The following is a 25008-nucleotide window of genomic DNA, read 5'->3' as shown; positions in this document are numbered from 1 at the left end:
TGCGGGCGCAACACTGAGGGTTGCGATCCCGTTGCCGGTCCCGGTCCAGTACGGGCGCGACACTGAGGGTTGCCATCCGTTGCCGGACACGAAAAGACAAAAAAAAAAAAAAAATGTATATCAGTATTTACAAAAACACTGATAATTTCTGAGACAGTTATTAAAGCTATGTGGCCCAGACATTCCATAGGAAATAAGAGCACCTGGATTCTATCTCTAGCTCTAGCAACCTTGGATACGTTCTAAATAGATTTCAGGATTTTTTTTCAAAAGTTTTCTGATGACATTGTTCCCAATCCACAGTGACTTTCTTGCTAATTATGCACTGCTTCTTCCTAAATCACCTCTTTTTATCTCCGAACTCATTCTGCCAGAATCTTGTCTAAAAAGGGCAGAATATATTGCTAAAAAGATTAATTCTTAGCAATAGACTATTTTTTAAAAAAAACAAAATCTAGTGCTCACTTCGGCAGCACATATACTAAAATTGGAACGATACAGAGAAGATTAGCATGGCCCCTGCGCAAGGATGACACGCAAATTCGTGAAGCGTTCCATATTTTTAGTTGTTACAACAAGCAAACGGAAAGGACATTCTTGGGGGGGAGGGGAGAGAGGGAGGAGGGAGGGAGGTGTCGGTGATGGGCCATAATAATCATATACAGTGTATATTGACAAAATAAAAATTTAACAACAACAACAACAAAAAAAAAATCTACAATTTAGTAAAAGTGCCTCACAGCTTGAAAGGTAATGTTTTGAGATTTAGACTGGGATGTGGGAGAGGAAGGTTTTATTTGTTTCTTTTATTGCATTTAATGTGCTCTGGTCAAGTGCTTGGCACTGTGTATATAATAACCCAGATGACAGAGGCCCTGCTGCCATTTGAAGTCTCCTTCAGGATAAGATAAACAGCTAAAAAAACTCAGATATAAAATGGTGCTTTGTTAAGTTTTTCACCAAAATGAATCTAATAGCAGAGGAGGGTAAACTCTTAATACTGAGATTATGAAGTCTGGCCCAAATCAAAGGGCTAAAGTTTATATTTTATCAAATCTTCACTATACACCTTTATACATCCTGTTTGTTTTATTATTTGAAAATGATTTAGCTTACCTATTCAGTAAATAAAATTGATAGTCCAAAAAAACATACCACCTTTATCCCTGTAGTTTGCAAATCTCTGATTCATTTTACCCAAGTTTACTCATAACTCAATTTGAGAAGCCCTTGTAGGATAGATATGGAAATAAACATCTATGATTGTGTGCAAGAATGTACACTCACAAGGGGCAAAGCTATACTGTGGACAGAGCTTCTCTATTCACATATTTTGTAACTATAAATGAGACAACACAGACTTCTTTCATCCAGTTTGGGTAAGTGCCGTGAACCATCCTACTATAGGGAATGGCATGGGAGCCTGAGGAGTGATACCCCTTGTTCTGCAGGCTACAAGGGGGGGTTCCATGTATGTGGCACGGCTCTGTGGAATTTCTTGTTTGTTCACCTTTGGTTGCTTGACAAGGCTTCCCAGAATTAAATAGCCTAACCTTTTGGCTTAGAATGGCTTTGGGAAATTCCCTGGAGTTTCTCAAAGGACATGTTAAAATACATCAAAATTAACTGGTTTATTTAAAGGGCATCGTCAGTACTAAAGGTGTTTTTGATGAATGTTCCCGGTATGGGTTGGCTCGATTTAATTTTGTTACTGATCTTTCTTGTTAGTGATGTGTGCATGGACCCATTGTGGCTGTGGTCATTCTCTTGCATGTGTGGAATGAAGTTATTATGTTGGACTTCCATCCACATCCCCCATTGAGGTGGTGGGTCCAAGTGCAGTGGTGTTCACAATTATTTGATCATTAATCAGTTAGATTTCTTTGTTCCCTCTCCACTCCCACTGCTTCACTTGACTCACCAAGAACATGTCATTCCATAGTAATAATAAGAATGACGCAGTGTATTTTAACAAACTTAAGAAGGGTCATTTAACTTTTCACTTTGTCCCCTGTGCTGTTCCCAGAGTCTCTTGGCAGGGAGATGAGAAGTTTTGTTACAAAGATGAATAAGTTAGACAGTAGAAAAACATAAATTTTGATATTAACAGGTTTTGTTTAAATCAGTTGTAACATAAAATTTGTATCAATAACATAAAATTTAACAGAGATTTATAGTTAAGTTTTATGATAAAAAATCATGTTATAAATATTGTGACTTTGATTATAAATTAAAATGATTATATAGAGTATAAACAATTGTCAAACATAACTAATCAATGCTATTAAAATCAAGTATAGTAAGTATAAGTAAGATTAAAAAAGGGTTAAATTGTAAGCTAAGAAGGTTAAGAATTATAGTTCAAACTAAAAGTCTGATGCTCTTTAAAGCCAAACATGCTGCTATTGTATAGTTTTCTGGCCACAAGCCACAGGCTTTGGGGTGAACTATTGATGCATGAGTAGATGTTTTTATCACAGCATGAGTGCTTTGGAACTTTCTGATTTTTCTTTTTCTACAGAGATGAAATTAAAAAATAAATCATCGTGGGCCGGCCCGGTGGTGCACTGCTATAGTGCGCCGATTGGGAAGCGCAGTGGCGCTCCCGCCGAGGGTTCGGATCCCACATACAGACCGGCCGCTCAGTGGCTGAGCGAGAGGCGGGAGCAACACCAAGGGTTGCGATCCCGTGGCTGGTCCCGGCCCGGTACGGGCGCGACACTGAGGGTTGCGATCCGTTGCCGGTCATGAAAAAAGACAAAAAGGAAAAATTAAAAAATTAAAAAATTAAAAAAAAATAAAAAAATAAAAAAATAAATCATCGTGTGAAATGTTAAGTAAAAAAATATAAATAAAGCAAGATTCTTGTGGTTGTTGTCCACACTTGCACTAGACACTTGTGGTCCGCCTTCTTCTTTTTTCCTCATCCTATCCACACCACCTATTCAGGTTCAATGAATCCTGCGGAGCTGGTCTCTGGCAGATAAGTAAATATAAATATAGTAAATTGCCATCTACCTAAACATACACTTAAACCAGGCACCTCTAAGGCATCAAACTTCATCATATTTATAAACACCATTTCTCACTAGTCATTATTTTCATTCACAAAGAAAGTTTTCCAATTAGATTTGTCATATTAAGTAATTCAGTTAAATTAATTATATATTTACTAAGACAGTGGGAAAAATGCAAGAGAAGGAAAGGCAAAACAGCTAAAGTAGTTTAACTATTAATCTGAATAAATTTTCAATTTTTATAAGGGAAAAAACAGTGAAGAATTGAGTTTAAATGGTTGGGGTTTGCTATCACTAAATCTATTCAAGGGTATTTATGTCACCTAGAAAAGCATTTTGGAAGCTAGTCATCATACATAGCCTAAAACAGTCAATATATTTCAAAAAACAAATCAATAATTGTTGAAAGATACTTCAAACCATTAACATGAAGGCACAATTCCCATTTTGAATTATAAGGAATTTAGGTGGAAGAATCAGACATACTTATAAAGTTAGTTCAGGTTTAGGAAACATCTGTGGTACAAAAAAAATTGATCATTTTATCAGCAATTTTAGAACATACAAGTATTTGGAGTAGACATCATATCTGCAGGTGGGAAAGAGTTTGATTATTTTTAACTAGAAGGATAATCTTTAATATTTTCCTTCACTTAACCAAATTACTTATTACAAAGGATATGGTTTCATACAAAAACATAAAATAATGCAGGAGAAAAATAGAAGTCAACCTACAAGATATGATGTAGCTATTGAAATGACTAGATGTGCATACTCGTTCCTGTACTAGTGACAGATTTGAACAGGAATCACTAAATGCCACCTGCAGGCACATCATGTCAAGTGTGTATGAACAATAATAATTTTATGGCGGTGGAGCCAAGGGAAATATCCTGAGATTCTTTGTACAAGCCAGAACAATAACATATGTAGCTGATTTACAGCTAATTAAAGGATTAATGTCAAAGAGGTTATTAGAGTTTGCTGTTTCCTTTAATTCTTGGAAACATGTTAATTAGTTTGTCCAAAAGGTATGTTTATAAATAATGTATATAAGCAGAAACAGAAATGGACAGCAACCCAACTTTTTATAAAAACAAAAATATTCTAAGCTCAAACATAAATCTCTTCTTTTGAATATAAGATTAGTATCTAAATTATTTTACTTATGATCAGTTCTGCAAGCACATTAAAAATAATCACTAGTTTAATTAATTAAAAGTGTCCAATAGGCATGGCTCAATTCATTAGCATGAAGAAAAATATATGATTTTATACGATACCTGTAATGATAAAAAAGATCTGTTTAGTTAAAATTGTAATTCTGTGCTGACATGATAGAATGACTTCTTTAATCAGGAACTGCAGATGACTAAGAAGAAAATACAATTGATAACTCTTCAATATTTTAGGCTATATGAAAGGTTTGGAACAAGTTACAGGATAGAGAAAGGAAGGAGTATAGATCAAAATTATTTTGCTTAGTTCCTTGACATTCCAGGCAGTTTCTATGCCTGTAATCATTATTCTGCTAGAGTAAGTGCTCGGCATAAGTTTACCAGGAAGGACTTAGACTGGAGATAGTATTAGTGAATGTGCTAATCAGAGTCCTGTCATTTATAAGCTGTATAACCCTGGATAAACATAGCCTCTACTAGGCCTTACATTCCAGATGAATAAAGGAAGGATGATTTCCAGATCCTGTTTAGCTGTAACATTAAGAAGTTCTGAATGTTTGAAATTTAAGCCATTTTTAATCTTCATATCCTATGGTTGCCACTACAGACTACTAAATGTACAAGGAAGGATTAAAAATCAAACAATCCAAATAACACTTGTAGCATATAGGCAGGGCCCAACAATATACTAAATCTAATAAGTTTAGTGAGAGCAACTTTTCACTTTCTTATTAACTGACTGCCACCCAAAAAGTTGCCTCTCCCTAGAAACAGTGAAACCTAAGAACCTGTCCTACTTCGGCCATACATTTCCACAATCCAAGAGGTTTAAACTGGACTAAGTCCACAATATGAAAAATGCCACAGTGAGCCTGGCAGAATTGCTTTTCCTGACTGACAAATTTAGTATCTTCCTAACCTTTATATCTAATCTGTTGGAACTAGCTGTAAACTACAGACCAGATCAGTGGAAGATGTAACCTCAAAACTAAAGTTCAGGTAAGTTCTAGATTAAGAGTTTCACTTTAAAATATAAAGTGAGCTACAATGAAAAAAATATGTTGATATATGGAATAAGTCTTCTAAATCTCCCTACAGAAAACAAAAATCACATTATAAGAAGATATTTTTAATCCATATGGGACATTTTATAGAGCAACTCAAAGTATTTTATAGAAATTACCCATTAAGTTTCATGACACTTCTGCAAAGAGTCAGGTATTACTTAACTTTTTCCAAAGGAGGCAAAGAAACAAAAAAATTCAAGTTACTTCTCTGCCAATAAAATAGCTCTCTATTTCACATCTAGCACTGTAACTTGTGAAAAAAGGTGTTCAATCCTGTGATAAATAATATTAACTGAAATGCCTTAGCTTTTTGAAAAATGTTTGACTTCGCACAAGATGTGAGTGCAAAGACAGTGTATTGTATTGCTTAGCATTTATCCTAATCACTTAGTTCAGTATCTGCCACACTATAGGCACTCATTATATATTTGCTCAAAGAATAAAGGCTATTAATAGTAGCTGACAATTACCAGGGCTCATATACATATCAGCTACCCTGCTAAGTACATCACGTATATTATTTCATTTAATCCAACCAACAATTGAATGAGGTAAGTTATTATTCCTTGTTTTACTCATAATGAAACTAAAGCCTATATTAAGTAACTTGCCCAAGATTAGAAAATGATAAAGCCAGGATTTTAACAAATGTAGCCCAACTTTAGGTCTTGTTTAAAGATCATGATTATGGATAGAAGAGCACTAGACTAGTAGTAAGAAACCCCATCTATAATCTAGCCCCTCTATAACTACTTCCTTGGGGAGAAGGGAAATTTCTTATTGATCTTTATATCGCCTTATAATGCCTAACATAGTACCTTAGTTACATTACTTTTCATCAAATGTTTCTTGAATAAAATCAAAATCGCATAAACAAATAAGGCTTCATTGTCCTCAACTATAAGATGAAGATACAGTTATCTGCACAGTCGACCTCAGCAGTTCTCAAAGTATGGTTGCTAGATCTGGAAATTTTGTCAGAAATGCAAATTCTCAGGCTCCACCCCAGATCTTCTGTATCAGAAATTGGTGTTTAAACAGGCCCTCCAGGTAATTCTTATGCATGCTAACATTTGAGAACCACTAGTCTACTTTATACAATAATGATAAGGATCAAATGAGTTCAATAATGTAAAAGCACCATAAAAAGTCAAAGGTATATCATCATCATTATTATTAAAAGATTAAATTATGCTTCTTGAAAAAAACCAGTGATTTTGCTAAATCCAGATATAAATGTACTAGAGATCCAGATAAAAAATGAAATAGATCATAAAATACTTTAAAAATAAAATACTGTTCTAGATTTTATCTGGATAATGCATAGCAATCATGGATCCAGAGCAAAAGAGGACTACGATCCATAAAGTTGTACTAGAAATCTGATAATATTGTCATGCAGTGGTTCAACCCAGAGATCTGACATGCTGTGCAGATTCCTTACCTGACCAGTGACCAGTGGAGATGCCAGATCTGTCCGTACATGTCTCACTTACAGGTCTAAACACAGTCTCCCAACCACCAGTAGCATAGCGCCAATTCTGAGATTCCAAGATGAGTGTTCGCTGGGTGCCATATGCAATCATGAAACAGTAAACCACATGATGGAGTTGACAGCCATAGCCACAGCCTTTGTTGATATTACATACCAGCTTCTTGGCTTTGCTGCAGTCCTTAGGATTCTGTCAGGGAGAAAGAGAAACAAAAGTGAAGATAAACTCTACTGAGAGCTCAACTTCTCTTTACAGGTGACAAGTATCAAAAATCACATAATAAGCCAGGACTGAGTCAGTATATTTCATATTAAGCAACGAATCCAGCTTTTTTTGGATCAAATAATCCAGTGAAAATTTTATGTGCAAGTTCATGGAGATGGCAGTGAAAAAGAACAGTTACTTTGGAAACATCACTAAACAAACATGAAATTAAGTGGTCACATTCTAAAAAAATTTCTTTCACTTCTCTATCACTCAGAACATGCAAATGTGATCATCTCTGAACTCAAAGTTGTTTTATTAAAGAAGCAAAACAGTTCATTTACTCCAACATTTCTTTCACTTCTCTATCACTCAGAACATGCAAATGTGATCATCTCTGAACTCAAAGTTGCACACACTGAGATATTTATTAAAGAAGCAAAACAGTTCATTTACTCCAACAGCACTTCAGCGTTCTGATCTTACCTTCTGTGATAAAACTCAAATTATCTTAAAGGAAAAACTATAACGTATCTATTAATTTCGTCTATCTCCAGAGTTCTACATGTTACAAACAAAATCTATTTTTTTCATCATGAAGTAAAAGCCACTGAGTGAAAGGGATATCTGAATTCAACAATTACAAAATATCCGTCACGGAAAAAAAAAATTTTTTTTTTGAACCATCCCTTATGATTGCTAACAGCAATTTTCACAATCAAACGTAGAACAAGTTCTATACTTGCTATCCTGAGAATGTGTTATACCATTTTTAATCAGGAGATCCATTTTTCTATTTATATGCTTTGCCATAAGATAGTTAGCAAATGGTTAACTAATATGAGAATTTTTTTTTTCCATTCTAAAGTTTCAATTCTGCTCTAATTTGTATGAGCTGTTACTAAATATCCCTAGGCATCTTAGTCCCTCATATAACAATTTGTTTTGACAGGGACTCTTTAGACTGAGAAGTTTTCTAGGCTGTTTTGTCTTCAAGGGAAGAGTGAGGATGGGTGCTTCTACGAACAGAATCTTTTTTTTCCACATAGCAAGACGTAAGGTAACAGTTCTCAATTTATATGAGCTTTGAATAAAGCAGTCATCAAACCCCAAATCTAAAACTATTTTCCAGTATATCACCTGTTCTGTCAAGGAGAGCACTAGAAACATGAGCTAAGACGGTGAGGCTATAAAATTATTCTGAAGGAAAAGCTGAGAAGGGAAAATGTGATACAAGCTATATTCAGAAGAGGTACCTTTCACATTCAAATGTGTCAGGGCAAGCTGGTCTTTTTTAGATTAAAGCAGAAACAGTATCATCAAGAACCTCAGGAAAAGTTAGAGCCCTTATGAATCCAAGAGAGCCCTGATAAAATTCAGCAAGATTTAGTCAATATTGTTTTCACAATCAAATATTAGAGTTGCTGATTCTTTTCACTTGAGACTATGAACTGATTCCTAAGGCAACAAGCACTCCTATTCTTGTTACTATAGACACAAAAGATTTGAGAGGAACAGGAGTGTGCAGTCATCTGGGTATGGGAGACCTACATTATTTAATTTCTGTATGATATTATACAAGAATCCTGGGAATAAATAATGTTCTCAAATTGATCCAAAACTTTATTATTGACTCAGTAGTCTATCAAGAGGGCAGATAAGTGACACTGACATTTTGTGAGAAATATAGTATTTGAATATCTTTAAAATTCATGTGGCCAAAAAAGAAAATGTTCTTCATATGTTTTTCAATAAGTTTTTTCTTTTAGGACACATATATGTACTAAATTATTTCAAAGGCAGTACAGAGAGTTCCCATATACCCCATGCCCAGTTTCCACTATTATTCCACCTTAAGTTAGTTAGCCTTTATATTTTTTTAAGGAAAAAAAGAGTAAGGGAACATAATGTTTGAAGCATCTTGCATTTAGTTTGAAAGCTATAGATTTCTTTTAAAAAAGACATCTTCATTTAAGAAGCACATTTACTGTGGGTTTTAATAGAAGAATTTAGTTACAACCCAATGCTTTGAGCATAAGAGCTGAGACCTAAGAGAAAGGAAAGGTCAATTTATGAAAGAGGCTTATTCATAACATTTAGTGCGCCTCAAATCAAGTGGAAAAGAGAATATCAGGGTACTTCAAAAAGTTCGTGGAAAGATTTGTAGTTATCTTTCAGTTCTATTTTTCCAAGAACTTTTTGAAGTACCTTGAATATTAATTGTTTACATTATGTCATAGGCACCACAAAGAAAGGGGGGGTAACCCCATTATGCTTGGTTTTGAAATAAGAAAGGTCTACATATATAAAGTAATCAATGGAAGACTCCAAGGCAGAGCGCCATAAGAGAAAATGAATCACTGTTTAGAATGATAACAGTAAATAAAACACTGAAAAAATGCATAGCCACAGTTCAATTTTTTGTCATAATAATATTTGAGTCTGGAATATTCAAAAGATCTTGCTCATAAAAGGTCTAGAAAAAAGCAGAGGACAGTGAGAAATAGGAAAGGTATATTTCTTCCTAACACAAGATTAGGCTCACCAGAATAAATACTGGGAAAAAACAAGTAGATATTTCTAAGGTAAATGGAGAGGACTTTAAAAAAAAAAAAAAAAAAAACTCTGAGATGGACAGGGATTTATTCTGATGGAAAGGAACTTTATAAGAAACCTCTAATCTGAGCTAAATTTTTGTTATCCACGATTGTTACAGAGTAGCAATAAACATAAAAAGATATATGGGAGTCTATAAAGGAGAAACAGAGCCATAGTTTTGTAATCTTCAAATTTCTTACCAAATCGCCTTTGTTAATAACCACTGACACTAGTTTTATACTTTCTACTTGATGCCTGCAAAAGGCTTGAACATGTGTCTCAACCACAAGCAAGAATATGTAGAAGGGCCTCATTACTAAAAAGAAGCCTTATTTAAATCATGCTAATACTTTTTATTTCTGATGATATAATCTGTTTTCCAATTGTTTCCAGTTTGCCTAACACACTCACTTCCATATATATATATATATATAGATAGATATATATAGATATATCTCTCTACCAGTTATGCAAGACAGCAGGCATAATGTTTTGGTTATTGTGATTCTTATCAATCTTTCCCTCCTTCCCCTTTTACAATATTCCCTCCACTTATCCACATATCCATTCACCACACACACACACACACACACACACACCCCCCATAATACACTCCAGCACAAAGAGTCTCAGTAGGAAGTAATGTACTTCTTATTTGGGAGTAGAAGATGAGAGAGTACAGACTGAAAACGCCTCCACAAGTTCCCTGGGGGAGAGTCTCAGTCATGTCTCCCTCCTTCTGCCTATTTAATATTCATTCATTCTTTTTTTTTTTTGAAACATAATTAATTGTACATATCTATGGGGTACATAGTTGAATATTAAGACCTGTTTTAAATATGTGATGCTCAAATAGGAATAATTAACATATTCAACAACATACACAGTAATCATTTTTTTGCGGCCCTTTACCAATTCCTTGCAACTCCCCCCCCGCCCCATGCTGCGAATGGCAGAATTTCATTCTTTTTTATGGCTGAGTAGTATTCCATTGTGTATATATACTACATTTTCCTTATCCAGTCATCCATCAATGGACATTTAGGTTGGTTCCATATCCTAGCTATGGTAAATAGGGTGGCAAAGAACATGGGAGTGCAGGTATCACTTCAACATGATGATTTCCATTCCTTTGGGAATATACTCCACAGTGGGATTGCTGGATCATAGTGCAGTTCTATCTGTAGTTGTTTGAGAAGCTCAATACTGTTTTCCATAATAGCTGCACTAATTTACAGTCCCACCAACAGTGTAGGAGAGTTCCCCTTTCTCTGCGTCCTCACCAACGTTTGTTATTCTGTCTTTTTGATAATAGCCAGTCTAACTGGGGTAAGATGATAACTCAATGTGGTTTTGATTTGCATTTCCCTGATGCTTAGTGATGTTGAGCAGTTCTTCATGTGTCTGCTGGCTGTCTGTATATTTCCCTTTGAGAAATGCCTACTCAGCTCCTTTGTGCATTTTTAAATCAGGTTACTTGTCTTTTCTCCTGTTAAGTTGTTTGAGTTCCTTGTATATTCTGGATATTAATACCTTGTCAGATGCACAGATTGCAAACACTTTCTCCCATTCTGTAGGTTGTCTTTTCACTCTGTTAACTGTTTCTTTTGCTGTACAGAAGCTTTTTAGCTTCATGTAATCCCATTTGTTTATTTTTTTCTTCTCTGTGTTTTTGGGGTCTTGTTCATAAAGTCTTTGCCCAGTCCTACTTCCTGAAGTATTACCCCTATATTTTCTTTTAGTAGTTTTATGTATGTCTTATATATGTCCTTAAACCATTTTGAGTTGATACTGGTATATGGCAAGAGGTACAGGTCTAGTTTCCTTATTCTACATATGGATGTCTACTTTTGCCAGCACCATTTATTGAAGAGGTAGTCTTTTCCCCAATGTATGTTCTTGGTGACTTTGTCAAAGATCACTTGGCAGTAAGAATGTGGGTTGCTTTCTGGGTTCTCTATTCTGTTCTATTGGCTGTGCATCTGTTTTTATGCCAGTACCATACTGTTTTGGTTACTATAGCTTTGTGGTATAATTTGAAGTCAGACAGTGTATTGCCTCTGGCTTTATCTTTTTGCTCAGGAGTGCTTTGGGTATTTTGGGTCTTTTGTTGTTTCATATGATTGTTAGGATTGTTTGCTCTATTTCTGTGAAGAATGTCATTGGTATTTTGATGAGGATTGCCCTGAATCTGTAGATTGCTTTGGGTAGTATGGACATTTTCACAATGTTAATTCTTCCAATCCAAGAATGTGGAATGCCCTTCCATCTTTTTATGTCCTCTTTAATTTCTTTCAGTAGAGATTTGTAGTTCTCATTGTAAAGATCTTTCACTTCCTTCGTTAAACTGATTCCTAGGTATCTTATATTTTTTGGTGACTACTGTAAACGGGCTTGATTTGTTTTTCTGCTAGTCTGTCACTAGAGTATAAAAATGCTACTGATTTTCACGTTGATTTTGTATCCTGCAACTTTACTCAAATCATTTACCAGCTCTAAGAGGTTTTTGTAGAGTCTTTAGGTTTTCCTACATATAGGATCACAAAATCTGCAAATAGAGACAGTTTGACTTCATCTTTTCCAATGTGGATGCCCTTTATTTTTTTCTCTTGCCTGATAGTTCTGGCTAGTACTTCCAATACTATGCTTAATAGGAGTGGTGAGAGTGGGCAACCTTGTCTTGATCCTGTTCTTAAGTCGAAAGCTTTTTTCCATTCAGGATGATATTAGTGATGGGTTTGTCATATGTGGCTTTTATTGTGTTGAGATACTTTCTGTCTTTAACTAATTTGCTGAGAGTCTTTATCATGAAAGGATGTTGAATTTTGTCAAATGCTTTTTCTGTGTCTACTGAGATAATCATATGGCTTTTGTTCTTGATTTTGTTGATGTGGTGTGTCACATTTATTGACTTGCAAATGTTGAACCATCCCGGCCTCCCTGGGATGAATCCCACTTGACCATGGAGTATAATTTCTTTGATGTGTTACTATATTCTGTTTGCTAATATTTTGTTGAGGATTTTGTGTCCATGTTCATCAAAGATATTGGCCTGTAGTTCTCTTCTTTTGTTGTATCTTTGTCTGGTTTTGGTATAAGGAAGATACTGGCCTTGTAGAATGAGTTAGGGAGAATGGCTTCTGTTTCAATTTTTTGGAATAGTTTGAAGAGAATTGGTATTAATTCCTCTTTAAAGGTTTGGTAGAATTCAGCATAAAGTTATCCAGTCCCTGGGCTTTTCTTTATTGGAAGACTGCTGATTACTGCTTCAATCACGTTACTTGTTATTGGTCTATTAGAGAGGTTTTTTGTTCTAGGTTTAGTCCTGGTAGTTCTATATGTCCAGAAATTTACTCATTTCCTCCAGGTTTTCAAATTTGTTGACATATAAGGTGTACCATTAGGTTGTTTATTTGAAATTTTTCCTTTGACATAAGCGTTTATTGCAGCAAACTTCACTCTCATACTGCTTTTGTTGTATCCACAGGTTTTGCTTTGGTATGATGTCTATATTTTCACTGGTTTCAAGAAACTTTTTGATTTCCTGTTTAATTTCTTCTTTGACCCATATGTTGTTCAGGAGCATATTGTTCAATTTCTATGTGTTTGTACAGTTTCCAAAGTTTCACTCGTTATTTATTTCTCGTTTTAATCTGTTGCCATCTGAAAAGATACTTGAAATGATTTAATTTTTTAAAATTTGTTGAGACTTGACTTATGACCTCACAAGTGGTCTATCTTAGAGAACATTCCATGTGCTGATGAGAAAAATGTATATTCTGTGGTTGGATGAAATGTTCTTCAGATATCTGCCAAGTCCGATTGATCTACTGTGTTGTTTAAATCCTGTGTTTCTCTGTTGATTTATTGCCTGGATGATCTGTCCAATGTTGAGAGAGGGATATTCAGGTCTCCAGTTATTATCATAGTGGGGTCTATCTCTTTCTTTAGGTCTAATAGTGTTTGCTTTATATAGCTGGATTCTCTGGGGTTGGGTGCATATATATTTATGATTGTTATATCTTCTTGCTAGATAGATCCCTTTATCATTATATCATTGCCTTCTGTGTCTCTTTTTATGGTTTTCGTTTTAAAGTACACTTTATCTGATATAAGAATAGCTATTCTTGTTTGTTTTGGTTTCCATTTGCATGGTATATGTTTTTTCATTACTTCACTATTTGTCTGAGTGTGTCTTCACAGGTGAGGTGAGTCTCTTACAGACAGCATATAGTTGAGCCTAGCTTTTTAATCCAATCAGACAGTCTGTGTCATTTCAGTGGAGTGTTTAATTCATTCACATTTAGGGTTGTTATTGAAACGTATTATCTTACTCCTGGCATTTTATTGACTTTCACTTGGATGGTTTAAATATCTTTTGTTCCTTTCTTCCCCTCTTATCATTTATATTCAGTGTTTGTTGGTTTTTTGAGGTGGTAAGATTTAGTTTCTGTCTCCTTCTCATTTGCATTTTTGTTCTACCAGTGGGTTTTGTTCTTTCTTGTTTATTCATGCTTTATCATTATATCATTGCCTTCTGTGTCTCTTTTTATGGTTTTCGTTTTAAAGTACACTTAACTGATATAAGAATAGCTATTCTTGTTTGTTTTGGTTTCCATTTGCATGGTATATGTTTTTTCATTACTTCACTATTTGTCTGAGTGTGTCTTCACAGGTGAGGTGAGTCTCTTACAGACAGCATATAGTTGAGCCTAGCTTTTTAATCCAATCAGACAGTCTGTGTCATTTCAGTGGAGTGTTTAATTCATTCACATTTAGGGTTGTTATTGAAACGTATTATCTTACTCCTGGCATTTTATTGATTTTCACTTGGATGGTTTAAATATCTTTTGTTCCATTCTTCCCCTCTTATCATTTATATTCAGTGTTTGTTGGTTTTTTGAGGTGGTAAGATTTAGTTTCTGTCTCCTCATTTGCATTTTTGTTCTACCAGTGGGTTTTGTTCTTTCTTGTTTATTCATGGTAGTGGTTACTGTTTTTTTGGATTCCAGATTCAGGACTCCCTTGAAGATTTCTTGCAGGGCTGGTCATGATGGTGAACTTCTGCAGTTTTTGCTTCTCTAGGAAACACAGTATTTCTCCTTCATTTCTGAAGAATAAATAGCCTTGCTGGGTATAGTATTCTTGACTGTTAGTTTTTCTCTTTTAGTATTTTGAATATATCATCCCATTTTCTTCTGGCCTGTAGAGTTTCTGTTGAGAAGTCTGCTGTTAGTCTAATGGGGGTTCCCTTATAGGTGACTTGATGCTTTTCACTTGCTGCTTTTAGGATTCTCTCTTTGTCTTTGAGCTTTGCCAGTTGACTATAATGTATCTCAGAGAGAATCTTTTTGGGTTGAATCTGTTTGGGGATCTTTAAGCCTCCAGTATCTGAAGGTCCCTGTCTCTCCCTATACATGGACAGGTTTCTTCTATTATTTTGTTGAATATGTTTTCAATACCTTTCCTTTCTCCTCCTCTTCTGGTACACCCATGATTCAGATGTTTGGGCATGTAAGGATTTCTGCTAGCTCTCTTAGATTTTTTCTTTTTCTTTTTTTGTCTGCCTTAGTTATTTCAAAAAGACTGGCTTCAAGATCAGAAATTATTTTTTCTGCTTGTTCTAGCTGCTACCTAAGCTCTCGGTTTTGTTTTTTATTTTGTTGAATGAATCCTTCATTTCCATGATTTCTGCTACATTCTTTTTAAATGTATTAATCCCTTTGTAAATTTCCTCTTTCAAATCTTGAATAGTTTTTCTCATTTCATTGTGTTATCTAACTGATTCTTCTTGTACTTCATTGAGTTTCCTTAAAATTGTTGCTTGGAATTCCTTTCCAGTCATTTCACTGGTTTCCTACTCTATTGGGTCTGGTACTTGAGAATTATTATATTCAGTTGGTGGTGTCATATTTTCTTGTTTTCTCATGTTTCTGGCATCTCTGCATTGATGTCTGCTCATCTGACAGCAGCACTGGCAGCAATGGTGGCTGTAGTGGCGTCCTGTGGGGCTATATGGTGTCTGTGGAGGAGGCAGGTTTCTTGTACAGCAGCAACTGCATCAACTTCTCCTGGAGCCACAGTGTCTGTAGTGGTTGCAGCAAAATTCCAATGGGGCTACAGTGTCCATGGCAGCAGTGGGCTTCCTGTGTTGTGGCAGTGGCAACTGCAGTGGCCTCCAACAGTGCTATCATGTTCTTGGTGGCAGCTGGCTTCCCATGTGACTGATGCTGTGTGGAAACTGCTCTGCAAGAAGATGGTAGATGGTTCTTGGACCAGCTAATAGCTCTGGCGATTGTGGCGGCAGTGGCGATGGTCCTGTTTTGATCTTCTACTGCAAGAGGACTGTACCCTGGGCTCCTCTAGTCTGCCATCTTCCCAGAAGAGCTCTCTTTCTGCCTTGAGTACCACTCACTGAACAAGTACAGGTCAACTTTTGTTCATTCAAGAAATATTTTTTAAGCACCTAATATGTGCAATAAACCATGGGAGATATTCAATAAAATAAGAAATCATATACACGAATAACTATAGTAGTAGATAACTAAAATGTTCTAAGACTCTGATAAATAAGGAATTAAGGAATAAAAGTGGAAAAATCACTTTCAGTTGGACTGGAAGGGTTATGAATAAAACTGCATTTAAGCTAAAACTTGAAAGATATAATTTATTGTGTTTATAAAATGCTAAGAAAATGTACTTCTTTTCATTATTCAGTGGGAGTCCTTGTTGTTTAGAATAATTTGAAGACCAAAGATAAATTATAAATTCCATAAATTATGTTTATAATGTGAGAGTTTTATATATGGGGTCTTACAGTCAGACTCATCAATTGGCAGACACATTCTAGCTCCTTGCAATGATGACAATTACTATTCAAATTTTAGAAAAACAAAGTAAATTTGTCAAAATTACTTGAGACAACATGCTCTAATGAAAGAGTTTTGGATAGAGAGGTTTAATATATGACTGTGCTTCAGTGAAGGCTATGCTATGAACTCAATTGTGTGAGTTTGTTTCCATTTGTTAATTTAAAATTGAGACAAAAATTACCTCTCTCTGCTCACCCACCCTTCCTTCTCAGAGATACTATGAGGCTAAATACGATTGTATACACTCAAAATTAATTCAAATATACCATCTCATTTTTCCTCATAATCTCAAGAAACATTATTTCACACTGGATAAATGCAATTTTTTTTTTTTTTTTTTTTTTTTTTGCATTTAGAGCTACAAGGTGGCCCAGTCATGGACCCTTATAAGCAAATAATGTCATGTAACATTTTTGTAGTTATAATTCATCAGCAAAGCTATCACCACAGTACATATAAATCAAGAAATAAGGACTTAAGATATGATAGAGTTCTTTGCTCAGCTCCCTTTTTCTTTTCTTCAATTATTATTTTTACACTGTCTGAGGCATTTCTTCTGACATGTTAGTTCCCAAGAATGACCCTGTCTCAACAAAACTGAAATCTGTATTTGCTCTCACACCCTATGAATCAACATTTGGAACTATACTTCTCAGTATGCCTCTAACCAGGATGGTATATTAAAAGAAGCAGCAATCCTTAAAAATAAATAATTACTAATTTAGTGAGGGCATCGTCATAATGCTAAAATATTTTAGTCTTTTACTTTGGTTAAGATATGAAAATAGTTACTATCGGACATATTTAAAATTAGGACACAAGGTTAATTTCTACTTTGCTACAAAAGAATAATTTTGAATCAACTAGTAAATCACAGGCATTGTTATATTACTTAGACAGTATTAGGATTTTGAGGGTTCCACTGTCTCCACTTAGTAAATTAACAGTAATTGTGAATTAATAATGTAATATTACAAATAGTACTGATTTTGTGGCTTTTAAATTAAATCACAACTTTTGCAATAAATATTTAGAAAGATTTTCCCTACAGACAAGTAACAGCCTCTTCAGACTACAAATTTTCCAGCCACAATGTAATTTCTTTCACTTATCTGCCCAGTTACTACAGAACAAAAACATTGCAGAAAAAGCCTAAATCAACAACAAATGAAAACATTTAGTAAATACAAACTGGACATAATATCTCCAGGCATCTCTTGCCAAGAGTAAATGCTCAATAATCAGTTCGACTGAATTACATCTACAGAGACAAAAGGAATGTCAAGCCCACAGCCACAAAAAGAAATTAATAGGCAAGCCAGAATTAAGAATTCAGGTCTCTTGATCCATTGTCCAGGGTCCTTATCTATTCCCCCATGATGTCTTCAACATAAGATACAGCAAGGAGTACAGGTTCAGAACACTATCTGGCCACTTGTGTAGGATATGGATTTAAAAATGGGTAAAGGAGCTGAATAGACATTTTTCAAAGCAAGACATACAAATGGCCAACAGGTACATGAAAAAATGCTCAACATCACTAGTCATCAGGGAAATGCAAATTAAAACTACATTGAGATACCACCTCATCCAAGTTAGACTGGCTATAATCAAAAAGACAATGAATAACAAATGCTGGCAAGGTTATGGAGAGAGGGGAACACTCCTACCCTGTTGGTGGGACTGTAAATTAGTACAACCATTATGGAAAACAATATGGAGGTTTCTCAAAAAACTACAGATAGATCTTCCATATGATCCAGCAATCCCACTTCCGGGTATATACCCAGAGGAATGGAAATCATCATGTCGAAGGGATACCTGCTCTCCCCATGTTCATCGCAGCTCTGTTTACTATGGCCAAGATATGGAACCAACCTCAGTGTCCATCAATGGATGACTGGATAAGGAAACTGTGGTATATATACACCATGGAGTACTACTCTGCCATAAAAAAGAATGAAATACTCCCATTGGTAACAACATGGATGAGCCTGGAGAAACTTGTATTGAGTGAAATAAGCAAAGCACAGAGGGATAAATGCTGCATGCACTCACTTATATGTGGGAGCTAAGAGAGAAAGAAGGAAGGAAAGAAAGACCACAGTAGTGTGTTGGACTTGCAGAGGGAGAGAACATTTCTTGGGCTACAAAGTGAAGTGGGGAGGAAAGAGGGAGGAGGAGGGAGGTTGGGGATAATTGGGTGGGGGACATGGGGTACAAAAGCAATTTCTGGTGATGGGTATGCTGCCAGTATGAATCTGGCCCTCACATCACAGGCACAAGGGGTGACAATCAGCTTTGTATCTCATGAATATTCATAACCAAAAAAAAAAGAAAGTCATAACCAAAAAAAAAAAAAAAGAAAATAAGAACCCCAGGGGATCTCTTCCATCTCCTAAGAACATTCCTTCTTTTGGGAGGAGTTAAGTAGTAGATAGTTCCGATCTCCAAGGAAAGAGCTCTGTAAAAACCAAAGAAACTGGTCAGACCAGGTAAGTTAAATTTTACTGTGTTCTTTGTCTGCTCTAATAACAAGACTACGCAGTTTTTAATTTGTTTGTTTAAAAAGATTTACAATATCTAGTTTTGTGTTGGTAATGAAAAAAAGATTCATGAATAGTGTGGTGAAAGCATTTCATTGTATTGAAAACAATCTGATTTTATTTCTCCAAAATTATTTTCAAAACCAAAGCAGAAAAGGTAATGAAGCAAATAAAAGAATTGAAGTACTGCATAGTGGTAATTAAAATGAAAAGTCTGTACACAGTTAATAACCATGAAAGAGAAAGTTAAAAAGCTTTCTCATTTTTAAAAGCCAAGACTGGAAATTATTGCCTCTTAACATATTAAACAAGAATATTTCCATAGCAAAGTTAAGAGTATGGAGGTTTACTTTCCACCCCTCTAGCAAAGAATAATCTGTTGCAAGTAGAAAGGGCAACACACAACAGCTCAGGCCCAAATAGGCTACCCAGTGCTTCAGGAAAAAAATTTCCCTGTGGATATTATGTAAAAGTTCAGTGTGGAAACTTAATGGAGAAAAGATATCAAGATACATAGTTTATAGACTGTTATACTGACAGACTAAAGCAAAGGCAGATAGTTACTATAGTTATAGAAGAGGAAAGCTTATTTTGCTAAGTAAAGCAACAACTGACTTACCTTAAATACGTTTTTAAAACTTTTGCTTTTTGCCTAGAAGTCTCTATGGAATGTTTTAAAGTCATTTTTAAAAGATGGAAATTTTACAAATCCAAAGAAAACAACAAATAAATGTGGGGCATTTCTTCTGCTGAGGGTCTTCGAGACAGTATTCTGTCATCTCTGAGTGTTCTAGGTGGTCTCCAGAAAATACCCAATTCCAATTCAAGAGACTTGGACACCAGAACAAACCTCTGCTACCACAAGGGCCACAGAGGAAAGGCAGAAAATGAATGAGACACATCCAGTTTAATTCTCTCATTCAAGAATATAATGCAAGTGAAACTCCCTCCAAGGATAGAGAAGAGTTAAGTTACATGCAGAGCCAGATTCAGCCAATCCTATATAAAGGCATAGAAGATGTATCTCCTCAAGCACCTCAACTTTTTTCCATAAACTGATAGCCTGATTCCCAGGTGTCAGATCTAGTTGAACTGGTGAGGTTAAAAAACAGTGTGCTTACAAAATTAAGACTGAATTTCAGAAAGGCCCTCCATGAACATTTTCCTTAACATTATTTATTAGGTTCTTTTTCCTCAAAAGCAAAATACGGGATGATATGGTAGGTACTCTTTTAAAAAGTAAAAGAAAAAAAGGGGGGGGGGAAGGAAACAGGAGAGATGAAGTAAGACAGAAAAAAAGGAAATAGGGAGGAAGGACTGAGGGGAGGAAAAAGAGGAAGAAAGAAAAGGAGGAAAGGGAAGGGGGATGGGAGAAAGAAAAAGAGGGTAGAAGGGGGGAAAGGAGAGGAATAAAGGCAAGCCCATCAATGGCTTGATGGCAAATCTGGCTACTTCTTCTCCAGAGGCTTTATATCATTTTTCCATGCAGCTAGCCATACACTGAGAATCCACTGTTAGTTGAGCATGAATTTCTTTGGAATCCTCAGAGATTTTTTTTTTTTAAGGAAAAAAAAAAAAAAAACCTCTTAAGATCACTTTTCTCAAATTACCTCAGTTAACAGTGCTCTGATTCATTTTATTTATTCTTCAAAATCTTTAACACTGTATTTATTTTTATTTTGAAATAATTTAAAACCCATAATAAATTGCAAAAGCAGTACAGCTACCATGTGCCTTCCACAAAGCTTTCCCCAATGAAAACATATTACTTAACCACAGTATATTAACAAAAGTTACACCTTTGACATTTAGTTTAATCACTGTTGGTTTGATTTTAAAGCTAGTGAGTAGACAAGTGCTATAATTACCAGTACTATCCAGAAGAATGGTACTTTGGAAAAGCCAGCAAAACAGTGCAACTTACTCTTACTTTTATTTAAAACAAAACATCTGCAGCAGCCTTTGCACAGGAACAGAGCTTCAACCAGTATTTCCCTTTTGCAAGTGACACCCTTTCCCCAAACCTTAATCCCTGGAAACTGTTATCTGTTCACCATCACTATAATTTAGTCATTTTAAGAGTACTGTAAATGGAATCCAACAGTATTTAACTTTCTGAAATTGTCTTTTTGTCACTCAGCATAATACTCTTGAGATCCATCCAAGCTGTGTATATCAGTAGTTCATTGTTTTTTTATTACTGAGTAGTAGTATTCTACCATGTGGATTGTACCACAGTTTATTAAACCATTGGAGGACACTTGAATTGTTTCCAGGTTTTGGTTATTAAAAATTAAGTTGCTATATACATAAATTTAGAGGTTTCTATTATTACTGAGTAGTAGTATTCTACCATGTGGATTGTACCACAGTTTATTAAACCATTGGAGAACACTTGAATTGTTTCCAGGTTTTGGTTATTAAAAATTAAGTTGCTATATACATAAATTTAGAGGTTTCTGTATAGACATGAGTTTTAATTTCTCAAGATAAATATACAGGGATGTGATTGCTGGATCATATAGTAAGGGTATGTTTAACTTTATAGGAAACTACCATTTCCTAGAATGGTTGTACCATTTTACATTCCCACAAGTAATGCATGAAAGAACAGGTGTTCCACATTGTGGCACTATGGCTAAGGCTAATTTCTGGAATCCTGTCGACATCACCCAAGTACCATTTTACATTCCCACAAGTAATGCATGAAAGAACAGGTGTTCCACATTGTGGCACTACGGCTAAGGCTAATTTCTGGAATCCTGTCGACATCACCCAGTGTGGGGCTAGTGTGGTGGCTAATGTTGGAATTCTGCCCACATCGCCAATTGTCGGGCTCCATGACTATGCCGGTTGTGGTGCTCTTTTACCTGCTGGTAATCCTTCACTGACTGGCCCAATTGTTGAGCTAAGGCTGGGTCTGGAGCCCACAGACCCCTCAAGCCCATTCACAGACTGGGTCACAAAACCGTCATACATCAGGCTGGGCCACCAGACCCCTTCATGCAGGTCTATGAGCTAGGTAACTGGCCAAAAGCTCCTTGGAGCCATAGGTTGGAAAGCATGGCTGCGCTGGGCAGACGCCTGAGGTAAACGCCCGCCAGCCTGCCTCACCAAAGACTCTCTCTCTCTCTCTCTTCTCTCTCTCTCCCTCTCTCTCTTTCTGAAGAACACAAGAATAGCAACAAAACTCAAAAGACACATTGGCACCCATGCGCACTAACTCCGCACACAAACACACACATACGCACACACAATTTGCTTACAATGGACATGCTAAAACCACACCCAACTGGACCCGAGGCAAGGGCCCTGACCAAGCTATTCTATTTTCCCAACACATTCTTGGTATTTTTTATTTTAGCCATTCTGATAGATGTGTAGTTGTATCTCATCATATTTTTAAGTTGCATTTCCCTAGTGGCTAATGATTTTGAACACTTTTTCATGTGCTTTTATATGTATATTGTCATATATATACCTCTTTTGTTAAGTTGTCTGCTCAAACTTTTGTCTATTTTTTAAATTGGATTTTTTCTTACAATTAATATTACAGAGTTCTTAGTACATTCTGGATACAAGACCTTTGTTGGATATGTGATTTTGTAAAGATTTTCTCCCATTCTATGACTTGTCTTTTCATTCTCTTTCACAGATCAAAAGTTTTAAATTTTGATAAGTTCAATTTATTTATTTTTTTTTAATTGGTCATTCTTTGGGTATCATGCTTAAGAACATTTAGCCCAGGTCACAAAAATTTATTTCAATGTTTTCCTCTAAAAGTTTATAGTTTTACATGTTACATTTATTTTATGTGTCAAATGTATTATCCATTTTTGAGTTAATTTTGCATAAGGTTTAGGCCAACGTTAATGTTTTGCCTATGGGATATCCAGTTCCAATACTATTTATTTTTGCACCTTTCTCAAAAATCAACTGGGCACTCCTTAGGTAAATGCGCAGAAGAACTGAAAACTGGTAGTCAAACAAATACACGGAGAGGCATGTCCATAGCTGTACTATTCGCAAATAGAAAAAGGTGGAAACAGCCCAAATGTTTACGAGCAAATGAGCAGATGAACAAATTGTGCTATATACATACAATGGAAAGTTATTCAGCCATAAAAAAGAATGAAGTAGAGTCGTGTGTTGCTTAATAATGGGGACACATTGAGAAATGCGTCGTAAGGTGATTTCGTTGTGAGAACACCATGGAGTGTACTTACACAAAGTATGATATAGCCTGCTACACACCTAGGCTATATGGTACAGCCATTATAATCTTGTGGGACCTCTGTCACACATGCAGTCCATTGTCAAACAAAATGTCATTATGCAGTGCATGACTATACTACTACATGCTACAACATGGATGAAACTTGAAAACACTATGGTAAGAAGCCAGATAGAAAAGGACACATATTAAATAATTTCATTCAGAATAGGTAAATCCATAGAGAATGCAAACTGGTGGTTTCTAGGCACTAAGGAATGGAAGGAATGGGGAGCAACTGCTTAGCGGGCATGGGGTTTTCTTTTAAGCTGATGAAATGTTTTAGAACTAGTGGTGGTGGTTGCACAACCTTGTGAATGCACTAAATACCACTGAATTGTTCATTTCAAAATGGCTAATTTTATGTAAATTTCGCCTCAGTTAAAAAAAAAAATCAAGTTGGACTCTGTTCCAGTGATCCATGTTTCTAACCCTCCTCCAATACCACACTATCTTGATTACTGTAATAATGAGTATTAAAACTGAAGAGTATAATTTCTCCAACTTTGTTTTTCAAAATACTTTATATAAATATATAAAGTATATATATATATATATATATATATAGAGAGAGAGAGAGAGAGAGAGAGAGAGAGAAAGACTTGCTGGGATTTTGATAGAAATTTTGTTAAACCTATTGAACAATTTGGGAAGAACTGATATCTTTTTTACATTGAGTCTTCCAATTCAGAAACACAGTATTGTTACTGAGCAGCATATCCAGGTTCTTAGTCCAAGAATAAAGAATTTTTAATGGCACCAGCAAAAGGAAAGGAAAAGAGGGACAGAGAAAAACAACAGGGCTTTATTACCAAGCGAAGGTACACACCAAGGAAGTGTGCAGGCATCTCTGCCAGAAAGAGATGCATGCACCCCTGACCTTCTCCATCCTCTCTGTCCCATTTGCAAACTCCTAATGGCTGATCCCTGCCCTCCTGTCCCACCTATGCACAGGCTTTGGCTGATCCAGTCTGAGTACTATGAGCAGCCTCCCTGGGGCATGTCCCTACACTGTCCTGCTCAGTATGTTCATTCATTCATTTAGGTCTCCTTTGATTTCTTTCATCAGCATTTCATAAGCAATTTTTCCAAATACTGCATTTTTATTTTTTGGAGCAAGTGTAAATGGCACTGTGCTTTAAAATTTTGGTTTCTATTGTGTATTACTAGGATGTAGAAATACAATTAATTTGTGTGTGTTGATCCTGTACCCTGTGACTTTCCTAAATTCACTAATGAATTCTAGAAAATTTTTTGTTGTTTTGGTAGATTATTTTGGATTTTTCTATACAGACAAACACAGTTTTCTTTCTTTCTAGTATTTATGCCATTTATTTTTTTGTCCTGCCTATTGCACTGGATAGAACTTCCACTATGATGCTGAACAGGAGTTGTGAGAAAGGACATTCTTGCCTCATGCCAGTTATAGGGAGAAAGCATTTAGTCTTTCACCATTAAGTGTGATGTTACCTGTAATTTGTTTACAAATGTTCTTTATCAGACTGAAGAATGTCCCTTTTTTCCTAGTTTGCTGAGTGTTTTTATCATGAATGGGTGTTGGATTTTGTCAAATTGCTTTTTCTTCACTGATCATGATACAATCATGTGGTTTTTCTTCTTTAAACTGTTAATATGGTAGATTACATTAACTGATTTTAAATAGTTAACCAGCCTTGCATTCCTGAAATAAATCCCACTTGGTCATAATATATTTATATTTATATTTATATATATATATATATATATATATATATATATAT

The 25008-nt window shown here is 35.5% G+C and overlaps 1 protein-coding gene across 4 annotated transcripts in view; it reads right to left on the bottom strand.

The window, feature by feature from the left end:
* The window catches only part of FUT8 (fucosyltransferase 8 (alpha (1,6) fucosyltransferase)), a 248246-nt gene that overhangs the window by 44657 nt on the left and 178581 nt on the right, over nt 1-25008 (bottom strand). For all 4 annotated transcript variants that reach the window (XM_008582682.1, XM_008582683.1, XM_008582684.1 and 1 more), the window contains one exon: nt 6707-6944. In XM_008582682.1, coding sequence (XP_008580904.1) covers nt 6707-6944 — 238 coding nt within the window. The remainder of the gene's footprint in view (nt 1-6706; nt 6945-25008) is intronic.

This window comes from Galeopterus variegatus, unplaced genomic scaffold (genome assembly GCF_000696425.1).
Source record: "Galeopterus variegatus unplaced genomic scaffold, G_variegatus-3.0.2 Scaffold2695, whole genome shotgun sequence".
Lineage (NCBI taxonomy): Eukaryota > Metazoa > Chordata > Mammalia > Dermoptera > Cynocephalidae > Galeopterus > Galeopterus variegatus.
Note: the sequence above shows the minus strand (reverse complement) of the source record. Positions and strands in the feature narration are given on the sequence as shown.